Genomic DNA, 17515 nt, shown 5'->3' with positions numbered 1-17515 from the left:
TAATAGTCACCTGTGTTCGAAATCTACAGCTTGCACATGTGTTTTCAATTCTGATCTCCTCCTGACACGATGGCTTTTCAGGTTTTTCCCTACTTTTCCCTAAAATCATCAATGCATCCATGTATAGCACTACGGAAACAATTTAAGAGAATTGAACTCGTGTGCTTAAAAAAAGCCAACCACATATTCAGCCTAGTGAGTTTGTGGGAAAAGAAAATTCTCTCCACCTCCAGTCCTTGTAAAATTAGTTTTTCATCTGCCCCTATTCCTGTTCTCTGACTAATCCGTCTTGTGCATTGAACTGATGAACTGATCTTTCTGCTGCCACTTTCCTCCCTCTGCTGGAATACTGATGTATTCACGGCGTAGTGGGAAAATCTTTTACTAGTGGAACAAGGTTTCCTAAAGGACAGCCTGAGGCCCAGGCTGCAGAATCAGATCTTCAGTGGGAATATATAGGGGAAAAAAGAAAAGTTGTGAAAGAGGGAGGGGAAAAGTGCAACAAGCAGTTTGAAAGAGCAAAAAAGAACAAGAAAGGAGATAAAGATGTATGAAATAAAGGTGGTGTGCACTTTACCTGTTCGGATGGTACTTCCAAAGCAAGAGGCGCTTTTGAATAACTTGATGAGAGTCAACCTTAGAAACTGAAAAGTTGATAATGTATTGGTTTATTAAAGTAGTTAGCTAATCAATGTAATTTTGCCAAATTAAGACATTTTACTTTTGCATAATTTGACATAAATCCATCAGCACTATTAAAAGGTAGGCGTTGGTATTCTTTGGCTGTTTGGTCACCCATCACTATATTTGCTTTATGACCTATGTAAAATAAATAATAGCTAAAGCCTTTACAAATTTGATTGACACTCAGATGTATCAAGGATCTTTTTCAAACCGCAGCTGAGGCAGCTTTCTAACAGCTTCCTCCAGAACAAAGGAGAGCTGTATGAATGAAGTAAAGTTTGTAGTATAAGCCAGAATGTGAGACACAGAGAATATAATTCTGTCTGTAACTTGCCTTGTCCTATGGCTGGAGTTTGAATTCAGCTACAGATGTTCTATTAGACTCCGTTTGTGGAGTGCTTGAAGAACTAAGCTTAAAAGAAATCACTTAGATTTTTTTTTTTCCTATCTGACTTCCACACCACAGAAGCAGCTTAGGTTCTGTTCAGAAATTGTTTAGCACCCGACCGACATTTTTCTGTCACTGCTGTTCTTAGCTTTAATTATAAGTAGTTTTCTATATTATAAAGTATACTATTTGATAATTATTCAAATAATAATGCCCTCCATTCATCATTTATCTTTAGACTCTGTTCACATAAACACCTTTACTCATGCTCAGACCTAAGTTGTAAGAGTTGTTCCACTGCTTGGGGAAGCTACAGTACAGTTAGGAACATGTGTAACTCAAAGATCAGGGCCCCACTCAAGAAGTTGATAGCCTTTGTTAATTAATCCTGCTACGCATGTCTGCTGTAGAAGTCATTGTTGCTATCTTTATCTAAATCTCATGATGTTTGCCTTTATTTAACCAGTTAAATTAGTCTTACAGTGATCAAGAGGGGAGAAAAATCTCGCTAACTATTCTGTATTAATTTACAGTTTTACAAGATACATTCTGAATGTGACATAAATTATCAGCTAGGTGGAACACTGAAACTGTTCTTATAATTACAACCTATCCAATATGACGATTGTCTGATAAGCTTGTATTTATACATCTTTCAAATGCATAAATTGGGAAAGAAATATCTTTAGCTTGCATAGTTCCACACTTTAAATGAAAATAGCAAAGCATTAGTTAAACCCCTGCGTACTTACACCTCTGTAGTACTGGGGTCACGTAGTCTAAACACATTTATTTACAGTTTTGATTTCTGCTGTCTAGTTTTGCAAATACGCCTGTGGGATCTGTGAGCAGTTCCACTCGAGCGTACACGTGGGCTCAGTACCTATAGAGGAGGCAGTGGATCAGATTTATATACATTTATAGCTGTTCATTGAGGATGCTATTACTGACAGTGGCATCAAGTGCAGCCAGAAATCTCTGCAGATCATGGCCTGAAAGTTTAATTTTACATTGGTACTTGAATGTTTTAGTCGATTGGAGAGAAAACTCTGTAATAAATGGATTCTAAAAACAGATTTTTTTCTTTTTGTATCAAATAACTTGATTTTGCAGAGCTTAAACTTTATTACTAAGAGTTTTCAGGCACGATAGCATCCTTTAATCCTCGCTTTTAACACCGCTCAACGTCATCCCAAAGTTTAGGGAAAAAAAAAAAAGTTGGTTAAAAAAAAAAAAGCGGAATAACAATGACAAGACCGCCCCTGGGAGACAGGTTACGAGTATAACGAAGGCAGCAGCGAGCAGGAAACTCGCTCCGGGCGGGCGGCGTCCGTCCCCCCCCCCGCCCGCCCGAAGTCGGCGGGGGGGGGGGTGACGGACGCCGCCCGCCCGGAGCGAGTTTCCTGCTCGCCGCTGCGTTTAAGGAGGCACCGGGTTTAAGGTGGAACGGTGAGGAGGGGCGGGGCGCGTAAGTCCGGCTCCACCCCACCGCGTAGCGTCGCTGGTCCGTCCCCCTTCCCGGGGCAGCGGGTGCCAGGCGGGGTTGTGATGCGGCCGTTGTTTTTGTAGGGTCGCGGGCCGTGGTACGGAGAGAGAAAGGCGGCCCATGGAGCCGGGGAGCGCTTGGCGGGTGGCGTAGTCCTGCTCTTCTTCCCCCACACCCCCCCCGCGCCCGCCCCCTTCCGCTGCTTTGTTAGCGCAAACACACAAACGCGCCTCACCTACACGGTGAAGAGGAAGGGAGTGCTCCCCGTACAATAATGGGCACCCGGCTCCTGCCCCCCGGGCCGCCGCAGAGGTGAGTCGACACCGCCCCAGGGCCTCAGGTTCCCCCGCGGGGAGGAGAGCGAGCGGGCTGACAGCGCCGAGGCGCTTCCTTAAAAGCTCGGCGCCACCTTAAGCGCCCGATGACTTTTTCTCGTTACATTATAGCAGCGGAAAGAATGTCGGCGCGGGCCGTGGGTGACGTCAGAAAGGAGCAGCGCAGCGCGGCGGCGGCCAGGCAGCGGCAGCGGCGGCCCCGCCACGGCGAAGGAGGCGGAGGCGGAGGAGGCGGGAGCGGCGCCGGCCCCGCCGCCACCGCAGCGGCAATGGCGGCCGTCGGGGAGCGCAGGTCCCTGCCCAGCCCCGAGGCGATGCTGGGGCAGCCCTGGAGCCACTGGGTCGATGCTGCTAAACTTCACGGGAACGACGGTGAGCGGCCGCCCCCCCCCCCCCCCAACCTCCTCTACCGGCCCGGCCCCCGCTCCCCGCGGGGCTGGGGGTGCCCCGGGCGCGGCCCCGTCGCGGGAGGGACAGGGGGGCGCCGATACGACACGGCAGGGTGCCCGGCGGGAGGGCGCCGCGGGTCCCGCGCCCGTTGAGGAGGTTGGGTCCGTTCCCCCCCGCCCCCCCGCCTTTCCAACGTCGCGGCCGAGTTCGTTGTCCGGTACGCGGTTCCCGAGGCGGCGGCGCTCCCCGGCCGGGGAGTCAGGAGCGGCGCGGAGCGGGCAGCGCTTGCCCCAGTTCCTGTAATCCGGGACACGGTGCGAGGAGGTCTGAGCCAGTCCCCGGAGGCCGGCACCTCCTGCCCTGGATTCAGCCTGGGCTTGGGCCGGGGGGGAACGCCAGCTTCAGGTGAGGCGTCCCCCGGCGCTGACAGCGGCTCCCGCAGCCCCGGCCCCGCACCCGCTCCAGGGGACGGGACGGGACGGCAGGTCTCGCTCTGTCCAAGCTGTGTTTACTGCCGCAGCGATAGGAGCGCGTATCCCTGGTGTGCCGGGTTGTTCTCCTAGGGGAGTGGGTTACAGGTCAGTAGCAGGGGGTCAGCACTAGTCTCCGACTTTGGCGTTGATCGAGATCTTGTGGCTTTTCGGTTTTAGGAACAGCATTAGAAGAAAGTTTCAAGGAATACGGAAGAAACCGAGAAGCAATGCGACTTTGCCGAGAAGGTGAGTGCGATTCATTCTTGAAGAAAAGTGCGCAGAGAAGTTTTCCTGCTCATAACTAGTTATGAGAGGATGTGCATGAGAGAAAGAAAACTTATCTTCAATCCTATTGCTCTGGATTTGGGACTTGTGGCCTGTCAGTGAGTGGTGTTATTGGCCTTATTATTAAATTAATATATAATCTCAAAACTACAAGGTAGGGCATAGGTTACTTACTGTCTTTACTGTGTTTCTAGTTGGATTTTTTTTTAAGGCTATAAATAGTCCTAAGGAAGCTGTGTGACCAGCACTGATAACATCTTCTCTTGAGCTAAAATATTTTGATTCTTAATACAATCCATGTCAATATTTGAACACTGCTCCCTTTCTCTGTCTTGTCAATGTGTTATGTTTATTTCTTAGTGTACTGCCGAATGAGAGTGACCTTTCACCTGTGATTAGCAAAAGCCAGTTAACGGCCTAGGTCCTTTCAAGAGTAACAACGCTACTTGAAGTTGTAGCAAACGATGAATGAAAGCCACAGATTATTGGTAACTTTGTAACAGAGTGGACAAAAAACCAATGATGAGTCTGATTTGTGATGTTCAATTTGTTTGTTTTTCCAGTTTAACAATTGTTTTATAGCAGAGAAATGTTGTAAAACTTTCTTAATATTTTTGGCGCTAGCTCGGTTCTGTCGGAGTTTCTGTTTCTGAGAAGTAAGCCGTAGAATAAGCCTTACTGTTTTAAATACTAGATCAGTTAGACCTGAGTGATTTATTTGACACTGTTAGAAATGGAAGATGGAATTTGTAAACTTAGTTTACGATCACAGCAGGCAGGACTTGCCAGGACCTTAGGAGATGATCTGATTCAGTGCTTACTTACTCATGAGCTGCAAACAGCAAATGAGACCTAAAGCAGGGTGGCATGGGCTAGTAAGATTGTGAGGCAGTGATCCATATTGAGGCTGAACCAAAATGTCTATTTATTGTAGAATTCCTAGTGTTGCTAAAATTTGGAAAAAAAAAAAAAATTTCTAGGACCGGAGTCAGTGGTCACTGACCTGTAAGAAAGATGCATTAGGCAGCCATGCTGCAGCGTTCAGAATCACTTGTGCCATTTTGCCATCTTCTATGTGTATGTATAACTTCCTAGGCATTTTAAAAATCACTTTATTGCTTCATTGCCAAGTTACAATCTAACATTTGTGTTGGATACTTAATTTATTTCTGAATAGGCAAATCATTCACGTGCTAAAGCAGCATTTATAACAATAACCATACACATTTTTCTAGTAAAGATTTTACTGATAAGGATTTTCAAACATTCTTATTTGTACCTTTTAAAATGTGAGCATCTAAGGTTTCCAGATTTTAAAGATTAGCTGGCAGGGTGAAGAATAATCTCTCTTTTTTTTTTTTTTCCTCTGAAGAGAGATCATGAAACTGTTTTTTGCATGGGCTGACCACTGAAACACAGCTTCTCACTGACTCCAACTATATGAATGATTTGTAGGGTTATAAGTTGAAGGAAGTTCATAAAACACCTTGAGAATTAAAAGTGAAACTCAGTAGCTCTGTCAGGCTTCCAGAAATCTATTTATTTTGGTTGCTTTATGACATATGAATGAGACAGTGCCTTGGCATACACCTGTAGCTAGTCTGTAGGGAGCTTGGCCTTCTGCAAAATAAAGCAAAAGAAAAAGCAGTATTAATTAAAGTTTGCGCTTAAAGAACTAGAGGAGTAGCAAAACATGCCAGCATGTGTATGTGTGGTGTTATCAAATAAGATTTGGAGAACACTGTAACCGATTCCTTTTCCCAGGAAGAATTTTACATTCAGAATTGAGGACCAAACATTTATTAAGTAATTGGACTGTCTAAACTATGGATCTTATCACAGAAAGGTGAATCAAAGGTATAAATTTTGTCAAATCAACTCGAACCTCAAGATTTTTGTCGTGGTACCACACGGTATTTTAAATACGGCTAACAGCACAACTCGTCGTGTAAGAAAGTTCTTTCTCTACAGATTGGGAGTTGAGTCAGAGGCCCAACTTCACAAAAGGATTTCAAAGTTATTTAGGCTAATTTAACCTTGCATTGCAACTCTTCCAGTTTGCATAAAAGAATTAAATATTCATGGCCTGAAGAGGGAGTGAAGGAGGGAACATGACTTTACAGCCCACTTAAATAGTTCTTGATTTTGAACCCAATTCTATTTCTTTATTTAACAGTTGTCAGGTCAGGCTCCTGCCAGCCTGTGTACCTGTTCTGGGTTGTAGATCTTGCCTTTCCCAGATGCCGTTTTTCTGCGTCTTCTAGTGGGAATAGCTTCTTCATCAGCCTGCCTGGGGGCGAGAGGTGGATCTCAGGCTTGCAGGCACTGGAGTCTGGGTCTCCTGAATGAAGAGTGAGTGTTCCCATTGTCATAACACTGTATTAAAAAGGGGCTTAACATTCCCAGCTTCTCCTTTTATTATGCTTTAAAGGAAAAGAATGATGCCTGGTACTCTTTTAAAGGAATAAAAAAAGACATAAATGTGTAATTTCAGGACAGCATTTGCAAGCTGTGGAGAGAGGCCGGATTTCAGACACACCTTTGTCACTGGCATTTCCTATTTGCTGACCAGGCAGCTCCTCTCTCAGCGTGCAGGTGGTTGTGAAGCCTGATGAGTCCTTAATACCTGTCAGTGATGCTAGTTCCATGTAGGGATCAGGAAACTAAAATTAGTTCATAGTCTCAAACACTTTTTTTTCTGTATCTAACCTTTCTTGACATGACCAAGCTCACATTGAAGTAAGAACTAGAAATTGAATTTGGGCTTCCCAAGCTCCCAATGTTTCTCTCTCATTCTTCCCTGTTTCTTTTTCACTGTTCTTATATGCTTTCTATTCTGCTAATCCATAATATGCAATCATTCCTGCTGGGATCCTTGCAGGCCTTCACCAAAGCGAAAAACTTGCTGGATGCTTTCCTACATGTTGCTTTTTGAGGCAGTAACAGTCCGTACTGAGCTTTGATGTAGAAATTAGAGCTGCCGGAATAAGGTACGAGCCCAATGGACTTGGCTCGCTTTTGGTATGGAAAATCCCCAACAGATGGAAACAAGAAAGGAGCATCCTTAATCATGGGAAAAATTTATTTTAAAGTACCCTTTAAAATTGACTACGTACACCGAAGTTCTTGTGATGAGCAATACTATCGATGGCAGAGCATGTTAGAAGCAATTGTAATACAGTTATTTTCATATGTAGTTCACATGACAGAATCTTTTAGCTCATACAGTCACTTAGTTAGTTACTGCTTGTGAACCAGCAAAAGGTGTGATTCCCCTGCCGCACAGCTCTTGCTGTGACGAAGCAAGTATAGCATGTTGCATTATAATCTGTAAGTGCCTTCTGAAACAGCAAGGCAGAAAATCTAGTCCTCTTCATGCATTTTTTTCTTATATTTTAAAATGATGCTTTGCTGAAGTGCATCTTCTTTGAAACTTGTTTGTGTGATGCTGGAAGTGTGTGTCATCAGGTACAGCCATCGTGCTCACATATGCTCGGTTCATTTTGGAGATGCAGCAGGTCTCAAAAGGAGATTGATGTGTCTGTAGTATCTGATATTTTTAATTTGAAGAAAATGATTCTTAGTGTCAAATTTTGTAATCAATTCTTGGCAACATTTCAGCAAACAAGTTCATTTTTCAGGAGATTCTTGCTAACCTGTGTTGAATTTGGTTTGCTTTTAAAACTTTTTCTAGCCCATTATTGTTGTGAAGATGACATCTAAATAGAACCGTGCTTGTAAGCGCAGAGTTCATTCATGGTAACTTTGACAGGCTTCAACAGAGTGAACTTTTGCTTCTTGCAAAATTTGACGACAGGTTGGCATGTTTTGCTCTGTGGAAGAGTAGAGAAGCTCTGAGTAGAAATGACGAGGCCTTAAGCTCTTCGTTGGGACTGGGGGCTCAACCCTCCCTCACCCCCTCCACCCCCCCCGGTCCAGGAACTTTGATTCTCACTGCAGTAAATTTCCAGCTTTTACCAGTTATCTTGTACATTGTTTTAAATTAAACAAAACAAAAAAAAACCAAGCCACCACGACCCCTGACGCCGTATTGAAGAGACAGAGAGAAAGAACCTATCTGCTCTTAACAAAGATCATCGTTACTTGCAGTAATACTTGTTAATGTGTGCAACCCTTTTGAAGTGGTTGGGGTGAAAGTCTGTTAGATTCTTATATTGACTCATGAAATAATTTTGAAATATGTGTAAAAATGCAAAGGAATCTATAGCATCTCAGAATGGAAAATAAAAGTATGGAGAACAGAAGAGAGGTTTGCTTAGACAATTTAAAATTGTTTGGTTTTGATAGCTTACAGCATGCTGAAACCATGGGGTGTCTTTGCAAGAGCTCCAGCATCTCATCTTTTCAGTTACACACGCAGCGGTTTTTGGTTTTGGTTTTTTTTTTTTTTTTTTGGTGTGTGTTACATCCTTTGAGAGGTGAATCCCTTGGTGCTGCCTGTTCCAAACACTTCACTAGTACTGTCACCATAGTTTATAGCTAACTGGCAACAATGTATAGGAGGGTAGAACATTTGTAATGTGAGCCTTGAGTTCAATTTGATCAATTGTCATTGATCAAGATTATTGAATCTTGGCTAAAAAGAGGTCTTTGCCACCCTTACAGCATCCATACAGTCTGCCAGTGACTTTCTGACCATAGGAATCTATCAGGAGAGCAGGTGGGAGCAAATTCCGTTCAGCATCATGTTATCCGATAGCTGTTGAACTCCTGGTCTTGGACAGTTAGTATGTCCTGGGGCGGGGGGGAGAGAGACTCCATGAAGCTCTGCGGCATTCAGCAGAATCTAGGAGATTTGATTATATTAATTGTTATTAATGGAAGTTAGCAGAGCTGTGAGCATACTGAGAGCTACGCCATGAACCCTTGTTCTTCTTGAGCCCGTGCTGGGATTGAGCAGTGATGTCCAGGACGGGGCCAGGAGGGCTTGCTGGAAGCATCTTTATCACATAGACCCAAGGTCTAGAATTTTCCCAGCAGCAGGTTCAATAAATAATTAAAGCATTGCTGAAACTTGTGTTCCAATATTAAGTTGTAAATACAAGCAAGAGACAGCATCTTATTTCAAATTTAAATTTGTTTTTATTCAGCCTTGGGAGGTGCTCAATTGAGTTGATTTTTGTTGTGTTAAATCACGTCAAAGATGCTCAGAGGGCTCTGTAGTCCTAGGCTGCCTGCAAATACACTGTGAGAATTTTTAATAGATTGAAATAAATATTTTAAGGTAGCAGCACAAAGTGCCATGCTTCTTTTTTGACATTCTGCATAGCTTTTCTCAGTCTGTAATCAGACGAATCTCCATTTCATTGCATTTTAATTGGCTATTTACACAAAGCGTTTTAAGGATTTGTGGACTGGTTATCGTAAAACAATTACAAGGAGACTTTAAAAGTGCATTTAACTGTTTAAGAAAATTGTAGAGACTTTATGAGGTAGCTTGAAAAACATGCAGTTTGAAAGGATGCTACTTTTGAGATTATCTGCAGTGAGTGGCCCTCATTTTCTTCTTGTTGTGTTTTTTTCCCTTAAATCCAAGTTCTGTTTACAATATTTAATTATTTCTGGTGAGATGAGTCACATGTTATAAATAGAATATTGTGATGTTAGACTGCAAGTTAGAACTGTGTCATCTTTTATGCTTTGAACATACTTTACATGTTTTAGATATTACCATATTATTAGTGCGATATTGCAAGGCCTTTGGGACTTTCACTGGAACTGCAGCCACAAAACTGCCTCAGTCTATCCATAATATGTGAGGAAGCAGGATTTTTTTTTTTTTTTTACAGGAACCTTTGAAATAGTTGTCTATAGTTATACACAACAGTCAGGAATTCACTGTTTTCTAATGCTTTTTAAGTGGTATGTATGATTAGCTAGGTTATCCCTGTGCAGAAGAGGTGATATCTTGGTAGTACTTGATTAAATACTGGTTTTTGTGTAGTTTCTGTTCCACATCTAAGAACAAATGCTCAGTAAGAGAATAACAATGGGATAAAAATTATGTAGAAATATGCCTTTCACATGAGTTGATAACACTATCATCTAAGTAGAGCAGGAAAGAGAAAAAGGCTTAGTGAAGGGTACTTTTGAATAAATTGGGTTAAGAGGATGCAGATTACTTTCTCCGAGGTAACTATTTTAAAAGCGATTTCTTCTGTAAAAGAAAACACACGCAGTTCTCACACCTTGTCTGACTGTGCCTCGCCTGTGGCTGTAACTGCCAAAGGCCGGCTGGGGATGCGTGTGATCTGTTATCACTTACAAGACAGAAGAGATTTCATCTCTCACAAATCATTATAATATTTGATTTGTAATTAAGTATTCTAAATAGTCTATGAGATGCTTAAAATTTGTTTCTCTTCCCTTTTAATGAAGAAAATTACCATTGCTGTGGAGGTTGCCTGTATGTATGGTACTCAACATTATTTCCTAGATGTTCTTACAGTGCAGGTGACAGCACAGAGATGAATACAGCTTTGTACTTACACCTTAAGTTTTTAGCAGCAAGTGTTAAAATCTGGCAAAGGGAATTAAAAGTGTAAAGGAGCAGAATTTATTGTAATCGGTGTTCCTGTTGCTAGATGGCTTTGGACAGTCAAAAGTTCTCCCTGCTTGTGCAGGCTGTGTGCAGCTGTGAGCCAGGATGCAGTGGCTCTCAAACTGATTCTCGTGGTAAGTGGTAACCCCAGATACTATGGGGTATGACTTCATCAAAGTAAACTGCATGCACAGCTGCTCCCATGTCACTTGGAGTCATGATCGCTAGCTTTGGAAATGATCACTGTGATGGTAAATATTCTAGGTTATTGGCTCAAGTAGAGTATAAATACGCAAATGCTCAGTTATTTGTGTGTAAACGTTGCTTGTCAGCCCTTGTGAAATAAGCTATTTTGTGGTAACGTGTTTTCCCATGAGAAAGATTGCTTATTTACAAGCTCACCCTCACCCTGATTTCAACTTCCAATAGCTTCAGCATAGCCCATAGACAAATTTCATTGATAATAACAGGTGAAAGGGATAATTGGTTATGCCTGCCTTCTCTTCTGGTGGGATTATAACAGCCAGAAAACTTACGCAGTGTTCTTGATCTGCTTTTCTGTGGCTAAGCAGGACTTGCATCTTTCATCAGCTGTTTGTAGTGTAATAGAAAATGCAGTGTTCTCAACTGGCACTGAAAAAATGTGTACAAAGCAGCTGAAGGGCTAAAATCCAATAGGGAGCAACTTTGAGGTTGTAAGTCCGTGATGTGTGCTTTTGTTCTGAAATCTAGAGCTCTTACGGTTTTACTTGCAAGAAAGTTTGTTGGACAATTTCACGCTGATATAGTTGCCTGAAAGTCCTATAGCAGCTTGCATTCAGATGGAGTGTAGAAGCTTTAATGAGTTAAATTTGAAAAGCAAATAATACACTGAATACACAGTAAATTGGATGTTTGTTTTCCTTTAATGTCAAATTCTGTGGTATTTTGCCCTTCATAAATTCAGTTTTCTGCCTCCAAGTTTTTTTTCACTGACTGCGTAAATGACGTAGTAGATGTTGTCAGTGGGAGGATTGGAGTTCTGCCAGTTTATTAAGTGGTATCTGGGGATGTGAAGTCTTGTCGTGAGCCACTGCAGTCAACAAAGGTTTTGCTTGTGTCTGGAGGGAGGACGCGGGCTCAGGTCATGGGGCTCGGTGGGCGACAGCGTTGCATGTGCAAGACAGCCACGTTCACTACAACCTTGTGATCAGACAGCTGGCAGAGAGGTACTTCGCTATGCAAACATTTTGTCAGTCCCTAGATATTGTAGCCATTGCTTTATCAAGGTGTATATAGCCTAAATGACACCCTCTGGCTATTGTTTCAGGCTAAAACGCAGAAGAAAATCTGCATTGGTTTACACCTAGGGTGTGGTTCTAGGATCTCTTTCTTTTTTTTTTTTTTTTTTTTTCCCTCCCAGTAATGCTGGATTGAGCAGCTCCTCCATCTCTGCCGAGTGAAACATTTGTGAAATAGTGGTTGCATTCTGACTTTAAAGTTGTTTCTAAGACAAAGTGATGGTGAATTTTCCAGCATGTCTTTGGTCCGGTAATCCTAGAATCCATTGGGTCATACTCGCTTATTTCAGAGTGAATCTGATCTGATTTTTACGTGGCTACCTATGTGATCGTATGGTATAGTAGATCTTGTATCTTGGTTATCTCTAAGAGTGTTAGAGATGTCGTATCAGTGAGTAACCGTAGTATAAGTCAGGATCAGTTATAATAGGTAAGTGTATTGTGAAAAGTAAACAGCAAGTAAGAATTAGTTTATATTATTTAAAATATTGGTTAGGTTTTAAGTTTATTTTCAGTAATTAACCACGTTAGAAAACTAGGTAATAGAAATGAAAAGTTTATTTGCCTGCAGTTCCCGAGGTGGTTCCCAGTAACTCTGTGAACTGGAGAGAATGCTATATGAATCTGGGTTACTCTGCTGAGGAAGAGTTACAGCATAATTTATTTTTATCTCTATGGAGGGCTGTTGCAAACGATGCCAAAAGGAGTGAGAGGAATCATCTATACAGTACGCATAAATGTGAACCGTACTAAATATTCTTATTCTTCCTTCAGAACAAATCTGTAGTAGCGTGGAATATCCAGAGGCCTTGAACTCTGCAAAAATTTGGGTTAACTGGCTGTATTTTTGATGGATATTTCAAAGAAGCAAAATTGTTCCCAATAGTCAGACACTGTGGGTGTTGGATTATTGAGACAGTCATGTAAAATAATTTGGAAAGCAGCTTTCAAAATAATAAATTTTCCCAGGAATTTTCCCCCTTTTCCCAGGAAATGTTAAAATTGTTTCACTCCAGTTCAATTAGGATGACTCTAGAAATGTATTAAAGGAGTTTAACTTGCCTCTGACAACTAGATGGCTTTGGTTTGTAAGGAATATACTTTTCGGTTTTAGGAGGGTTTCTTCAGTTAGTTTTTTTTAAAATGAATAATCTCTATTTGAATGTGTCTGTTCTGCTCGGCTAGAAGAGATGGCAGCCATCCTGCTCTTGCTGGTACAAAATGGAAGTATTTGAGAGGAAAGGCTTAAATGAATTTCCTGATAGGCAGCATTTACTTCATAAAAGTACTTAAAGATGAATTTCAGAAGGCAATTTTGTTTTTCATTTCTGTGTAAGTCGTGTTACCCAAAGCAACTGTGTAGAAATCATACTTGTTGAGGAGCTTCTGTTCTGTATTGTAGTTCATAATTTACAGAGAAGTCTTGAACCAAATTCAATATATCTGTGTAATATGTGTTTATGTAATGGATTGCAAATTTTTGTCCTAAATGCTCTTTTTTGTGAGTGATTGAAGGAAGACTTCTATTACCAGTTATGTTCTGAGTCTTGAGGAGAAATACTGATGTCTGAACCATACCTGATAGAGTTTGACTGTGTCTTGTTTGTAGGCTGGGCAGAGCCCTCTCCTTATCTGTTGTTGCTTCTGTAGGACCTGCTTTGATAGCCAGCTGACTTGGTTTGCTTTGCCTGGCTATTTCAACACCGCTATTTCCATGGGGTGTTTGGAGAACTAGTCCAAAATGCATCAGCCCTTGTTTGGGAAATTATCTTCTCGTTCTGCCTGCCTGTCAGCCTATGCCCTGAAGTGCAGGGGCACGGACCACTGTGTCACTGCTGAAATAAAACTTGCGAGTCTCTTCTTTTGTTTTTGTGGCCTGAATTTAATGATCTGAAGTGTTGACTTGATAGCCTTGGAGATAAGAATGCTATTTTTATTTGTGGAGTAGGTAGAGCACAGGAGTAGAATCTTCAGTGCGCTGTCAGCGTGTCTCGTGTGAGGCTTGTTTACAACTGCTTGGGATGAGAAAGGGGTTCTCTGTGCAAGGCTGCAATTCTCCGTCATCCTGCTGACACCATCAAGAGTCATCGTGGATAACCTCGACCATGTGAAGGAAGGCCCCTGGACCAAAATCACAGTCCAGGTAGATGGTGCTCTGCATTGTAAAACTGGAAGACATGATGGGAAGGTGCAACATCAGCAGTTTTATTTATAGTTTAATCACGCTAAGAGTTTTCCTGCACTCCTACGAGTGGTGGTGTGAGATCAGGGCTTCACAGGAAGCACCGTGTCGTTCGTCGTCACGTTTGTGATTCAGGGTGATGTCACCAACTGACAGGAGCATTTGGGCTGTCCGTACTGTTATGGTGGCCCTGTGATACCCTTTCATGGACTCCTTTGGCATCTTTCCCCAAGTGCTCCGCATGTTGCTGGAAGCAAAAGCTTTTGAGCAGTTTCCAAACACAAAGCGGTGCATTGTGGGCCAGCACTGGGAAGACTGGCTCAACAAGTTTGGCAGCAGTGGCTTTGGCTTCCTGCCTACCCTGGATAGGCACCAGTAGAGATTGCCGTAGTCTTGGGGCGGGTTTGCACTGAAGACCTCAGCCTAGGTCCTGAAATCCATGCGCGTGCAACTGCTGCATCTGGCAAAGGATCCGCTTCTGTTGTAAACCACAGTTTTGTTATCCTAGATAAGTTTGCAGTAGTTATCTTTTGTCTACTTTAGGAAGGTGGATGTGTTATTTGTTTTCAGTGTCCTGGAGGGTGGTAAACTGTACAAATTTGTCATAATATCAAAAGATTCTGTTTACCTCTCAATTTTTTGTTACCTAGTTAATCTTAGTGCTGTCATCCTGAGTCATCTGGGGACAGTTAACTAGTGCTCCGAAATGTTCTTTTCCATGCTTTTTGTAAATACCGACTCCATATGTTCTTTGCTGTGTGTCTTGCTTAATACTCACTCCTTAAGTCTTCTGCAACATCTCCTCTATAGGCCTTTGCAAACAGGCCTGGTCTTGTAACACGGTGTGCCGGGACCATCGTTTGAGGTCTGTGGGTTTCTCGGGGGGTGCAGGACACTGCTTGCATGTGTGTCTTTGCACAGTCATACACCAGATATGTCTAATCTTTTATCTGCATAAGAATGATTCTCTCTGTCTCGCGGCTTGTATAATCAGGTTTATTCTTATGTCCTTTTTGACATGAGATATCTAAAAATTAAAATTTGTGCCCAATTCAGTACTTTTTTTCCCAAGAGCAGAGCATTTCTTGTCCTAGGGGGCCTACAAAAGGGAGAAAAGTTCGTTTTTTCTTCCCCCTCCCCCTGTGTATTTAGGTCCATTCATATGTCTTCATAAACCATCTTCCCAAAGTGACAAACACTGTTAGCTGCAGAGGGACCAGAGAAGAGGAGTAGTCTTAGAAGTGTCTGTCAAAAATGTGAGTTATACCAAATCAGTACATTAAGTATTCTGAGTAAATTCTTTTCTCCTTCCCTTTTGTTTTGTTATAGATATTACCTCCTGTGTACATCACAAGTGGGCTGGTGTTCCAGTTATGTTATAGAGGCCCAGACCATGAAAGAGCAGAAAAATTACTTGAAAGCATGTCAGCCCTTTCAGATCTTCCGTGTATATAATATGATCCAAGTGATCTTCATTTTTTTAATATATTTACATTTCAAAATATTAAAAGTTGCAGTCCTCCCCAACCTGTTTCTATTGAAGGGTGAAATGGGCACTTTCAGTAGCAGAGAACTAGTGCCAGATATGGAAGGATAATACCCGGTGCAGATTTGTTCACCCAGTGTTTTCAGAGTCTTTTTTCATTCTGTAACAGATATCATGTATTTTATGTATAATGTTTGGAGATGGAATTCTGGAAAATTTTTGTGAAGGCGGGCTCCTAAAATAAGGCAAATCACTCTTAACAGTGAAGAAATACATTTTGAAATAAGGATAGTGATGGGCTTATTCTAAAAGGGAGATGACATGCAAAGGCAAAACTTAAATTTCTTCTTCTTCAGAATTTAAAATTCCATAACAATAAAAAAAATTGCACTTCCATAAAGAGTTTTTAGGCTGAACTGGGTTTGTGTTGTATCACAAACAGTCAGCAGTGGAATTATTGACCTTATACTGTGAACAGGTAGCCTGATTTTCTTCAGTGCGTACCTACTTCATTGACATAACCATCTTGGAGGACAGCTCCTACTGGTTTGAAGCCTAACACTGGTTTGAATAGACAGATCCCCTCTTGGAAGAGAAGCTCTGACGACTGTAGCTCTGTATGTCCTGGAATATATCATTTATGAGAAGTAAAGCCTTACAGTTTACTGGTTCCTCAGCTATATAATTGAAATAGTCATATTTCTTTATCTAAAGGTATGCAGTGGCCAAGTTTATAATACTTTGTGACACCACTTGTGTGTTCAAATACATAAGAAGTGGGTTAGCTCTTTTACTGCACTATAACAACAAAAACATTGTTTTATTTTCCACTTTATCTTTTAATCTTATTAAATATCACAGTACTGTTGGAGGGGTTGTTTTTGCTATAGTACATTTATATGCCTGTTGCTGTGCAATTTTTTTTATTGTATCAAATCAACTGCTAGTAAATCTGTAAAGCAAAGGAAGTAAAATTTAATGGAAAAACTAATAGTGCCTGCCAAATTGAGGGGTGCAGAATGTAAGTTGGTATGTGAAAATTGACAGGCATGTTTCCTTATAGCTATATTAGACATGATTGAAACAGTCTTATTTTTGAAGTGGATGTTCCAGTGCATGGAGAATGGGAGTGGCAGGGGTGGGGTGGTTTTAGGTAGTTGGGTTGCCTAAGAAAAGAAAATACTGAAATAGAATTCAGTTGACAGGTCGCCTGTATTATTTTCCTTAGGTTTTTTTTTTTTTTTTTTTTTTGCACGTGCTGATTTGCTCCCTCGGATATCAGGTGCATGATATAAAAATGTATGCAGTGTGTTCTTGGTGCAAAGATGCTTTGTCTTTGCACAATTACAGAATAATGCTGCGCTGCTGTCGCGCAGGAGTTGGGGCCGTGGTCAGCAGGGAAGAGGGTAGGAGAGGTTCAAAGACGAGAGTTACACATGTCCTATATAGCGGGGAAAACAATGTGTTAACTGATGTTGCTTTTAATATGAGGATTGCAGTAATGCCATTGTGCAAGAGATTTTGACGAAGTTTTTATTTTTAAGGCTATTGACTGCGGTGTTTCTGATGTCACTTTCTTGTTTATTATTTTTTAATGTTATTCTGTGTCTTGTTGTTATTCTCTGTCACAAAAGTTATATAGTCATTGGTACGTTCTGTTCCTCTAGTTCTCTCTTAGTAAGAAAACGTGTAAATCTTAAAGCGAATAGTTGCTATCCCTCTACTTCCTTGGTTACTGAGCGCCGAGGTACAGCCAGCACCCGGTTGGGTTGCTGTGACATGGACAGTTACATAGGGAAAGATGGCAATAACCATACATGCCAATTTTTTTTTTCCTCAAAAGCGTAGATACGAGATGAGAAAGGGTGAGGAGATTGGAACACGTTCGCCATTTGCAGTCACGATGTATCAAAATACTTCTGCAATGAGCAGTTTTTATGTAAACTGCGAGTTTAGATTTAAAT

General features: G+C 41.7%; 1 protein-coding gene across 11 annotated transcripts in view; it reads left to right on the top strand.

Annotated features, from left to right (window-relative positions):
* ATXN7 (ataxin 7) overlaps window positions 1-17515 on the top strand; it is a 92371-nt gene that overhangs the window by 23452 nt on the left and 51404 nt on the right. For 5 of the 11 annotated variants that reach the window (XM_054837746.1, XM_054837751.1, XM_054837744.1 and 2 more), the window contains 3 exons: window positions 2642-2870; window positions 3005-3265; window positions 3934-4002. In XM_054837746.1, coding sequence (XP_054693721.1) covers window positions 3016-3265; window positions 3934-4002 — 319 coding nt within the window. In that variant the 5' untranslated portion in view covers window positions 2642-2870; window positions 3005-3015. Of the gene's footprint in view, window positions 1-2641; window positions 2871-3004; window positions 3266-3933; window positions 4003-4402; window positions 4530-11787; window positions 11812-15394; window positions 15511-17515 lie in introns of those variants that run through there. The other 6 variants (XM_054837749.1, XM_054837748.1, XM_054837750.1 and 3 more) reach the window with 5 other exon arrangements.

Source organism: Grus americana, chromosome 11 (assembly GCF_028858705.1).
Source record: "Grus americana isolate bGruAme1 chromosome 11, bGruAme1.mat, whole genome shotgun sequence".
Lineage (NCBI taxonomy): Eukaryota > Metazoa > Chordata > Aves > Gruiformes > Gruidae > Grus > Grus americana.
The sequence above is the reverse complement of the archived record's forward strand: the minus strand, read 5'-3'. Positions and strand labels throughout refer to the sequence as shown.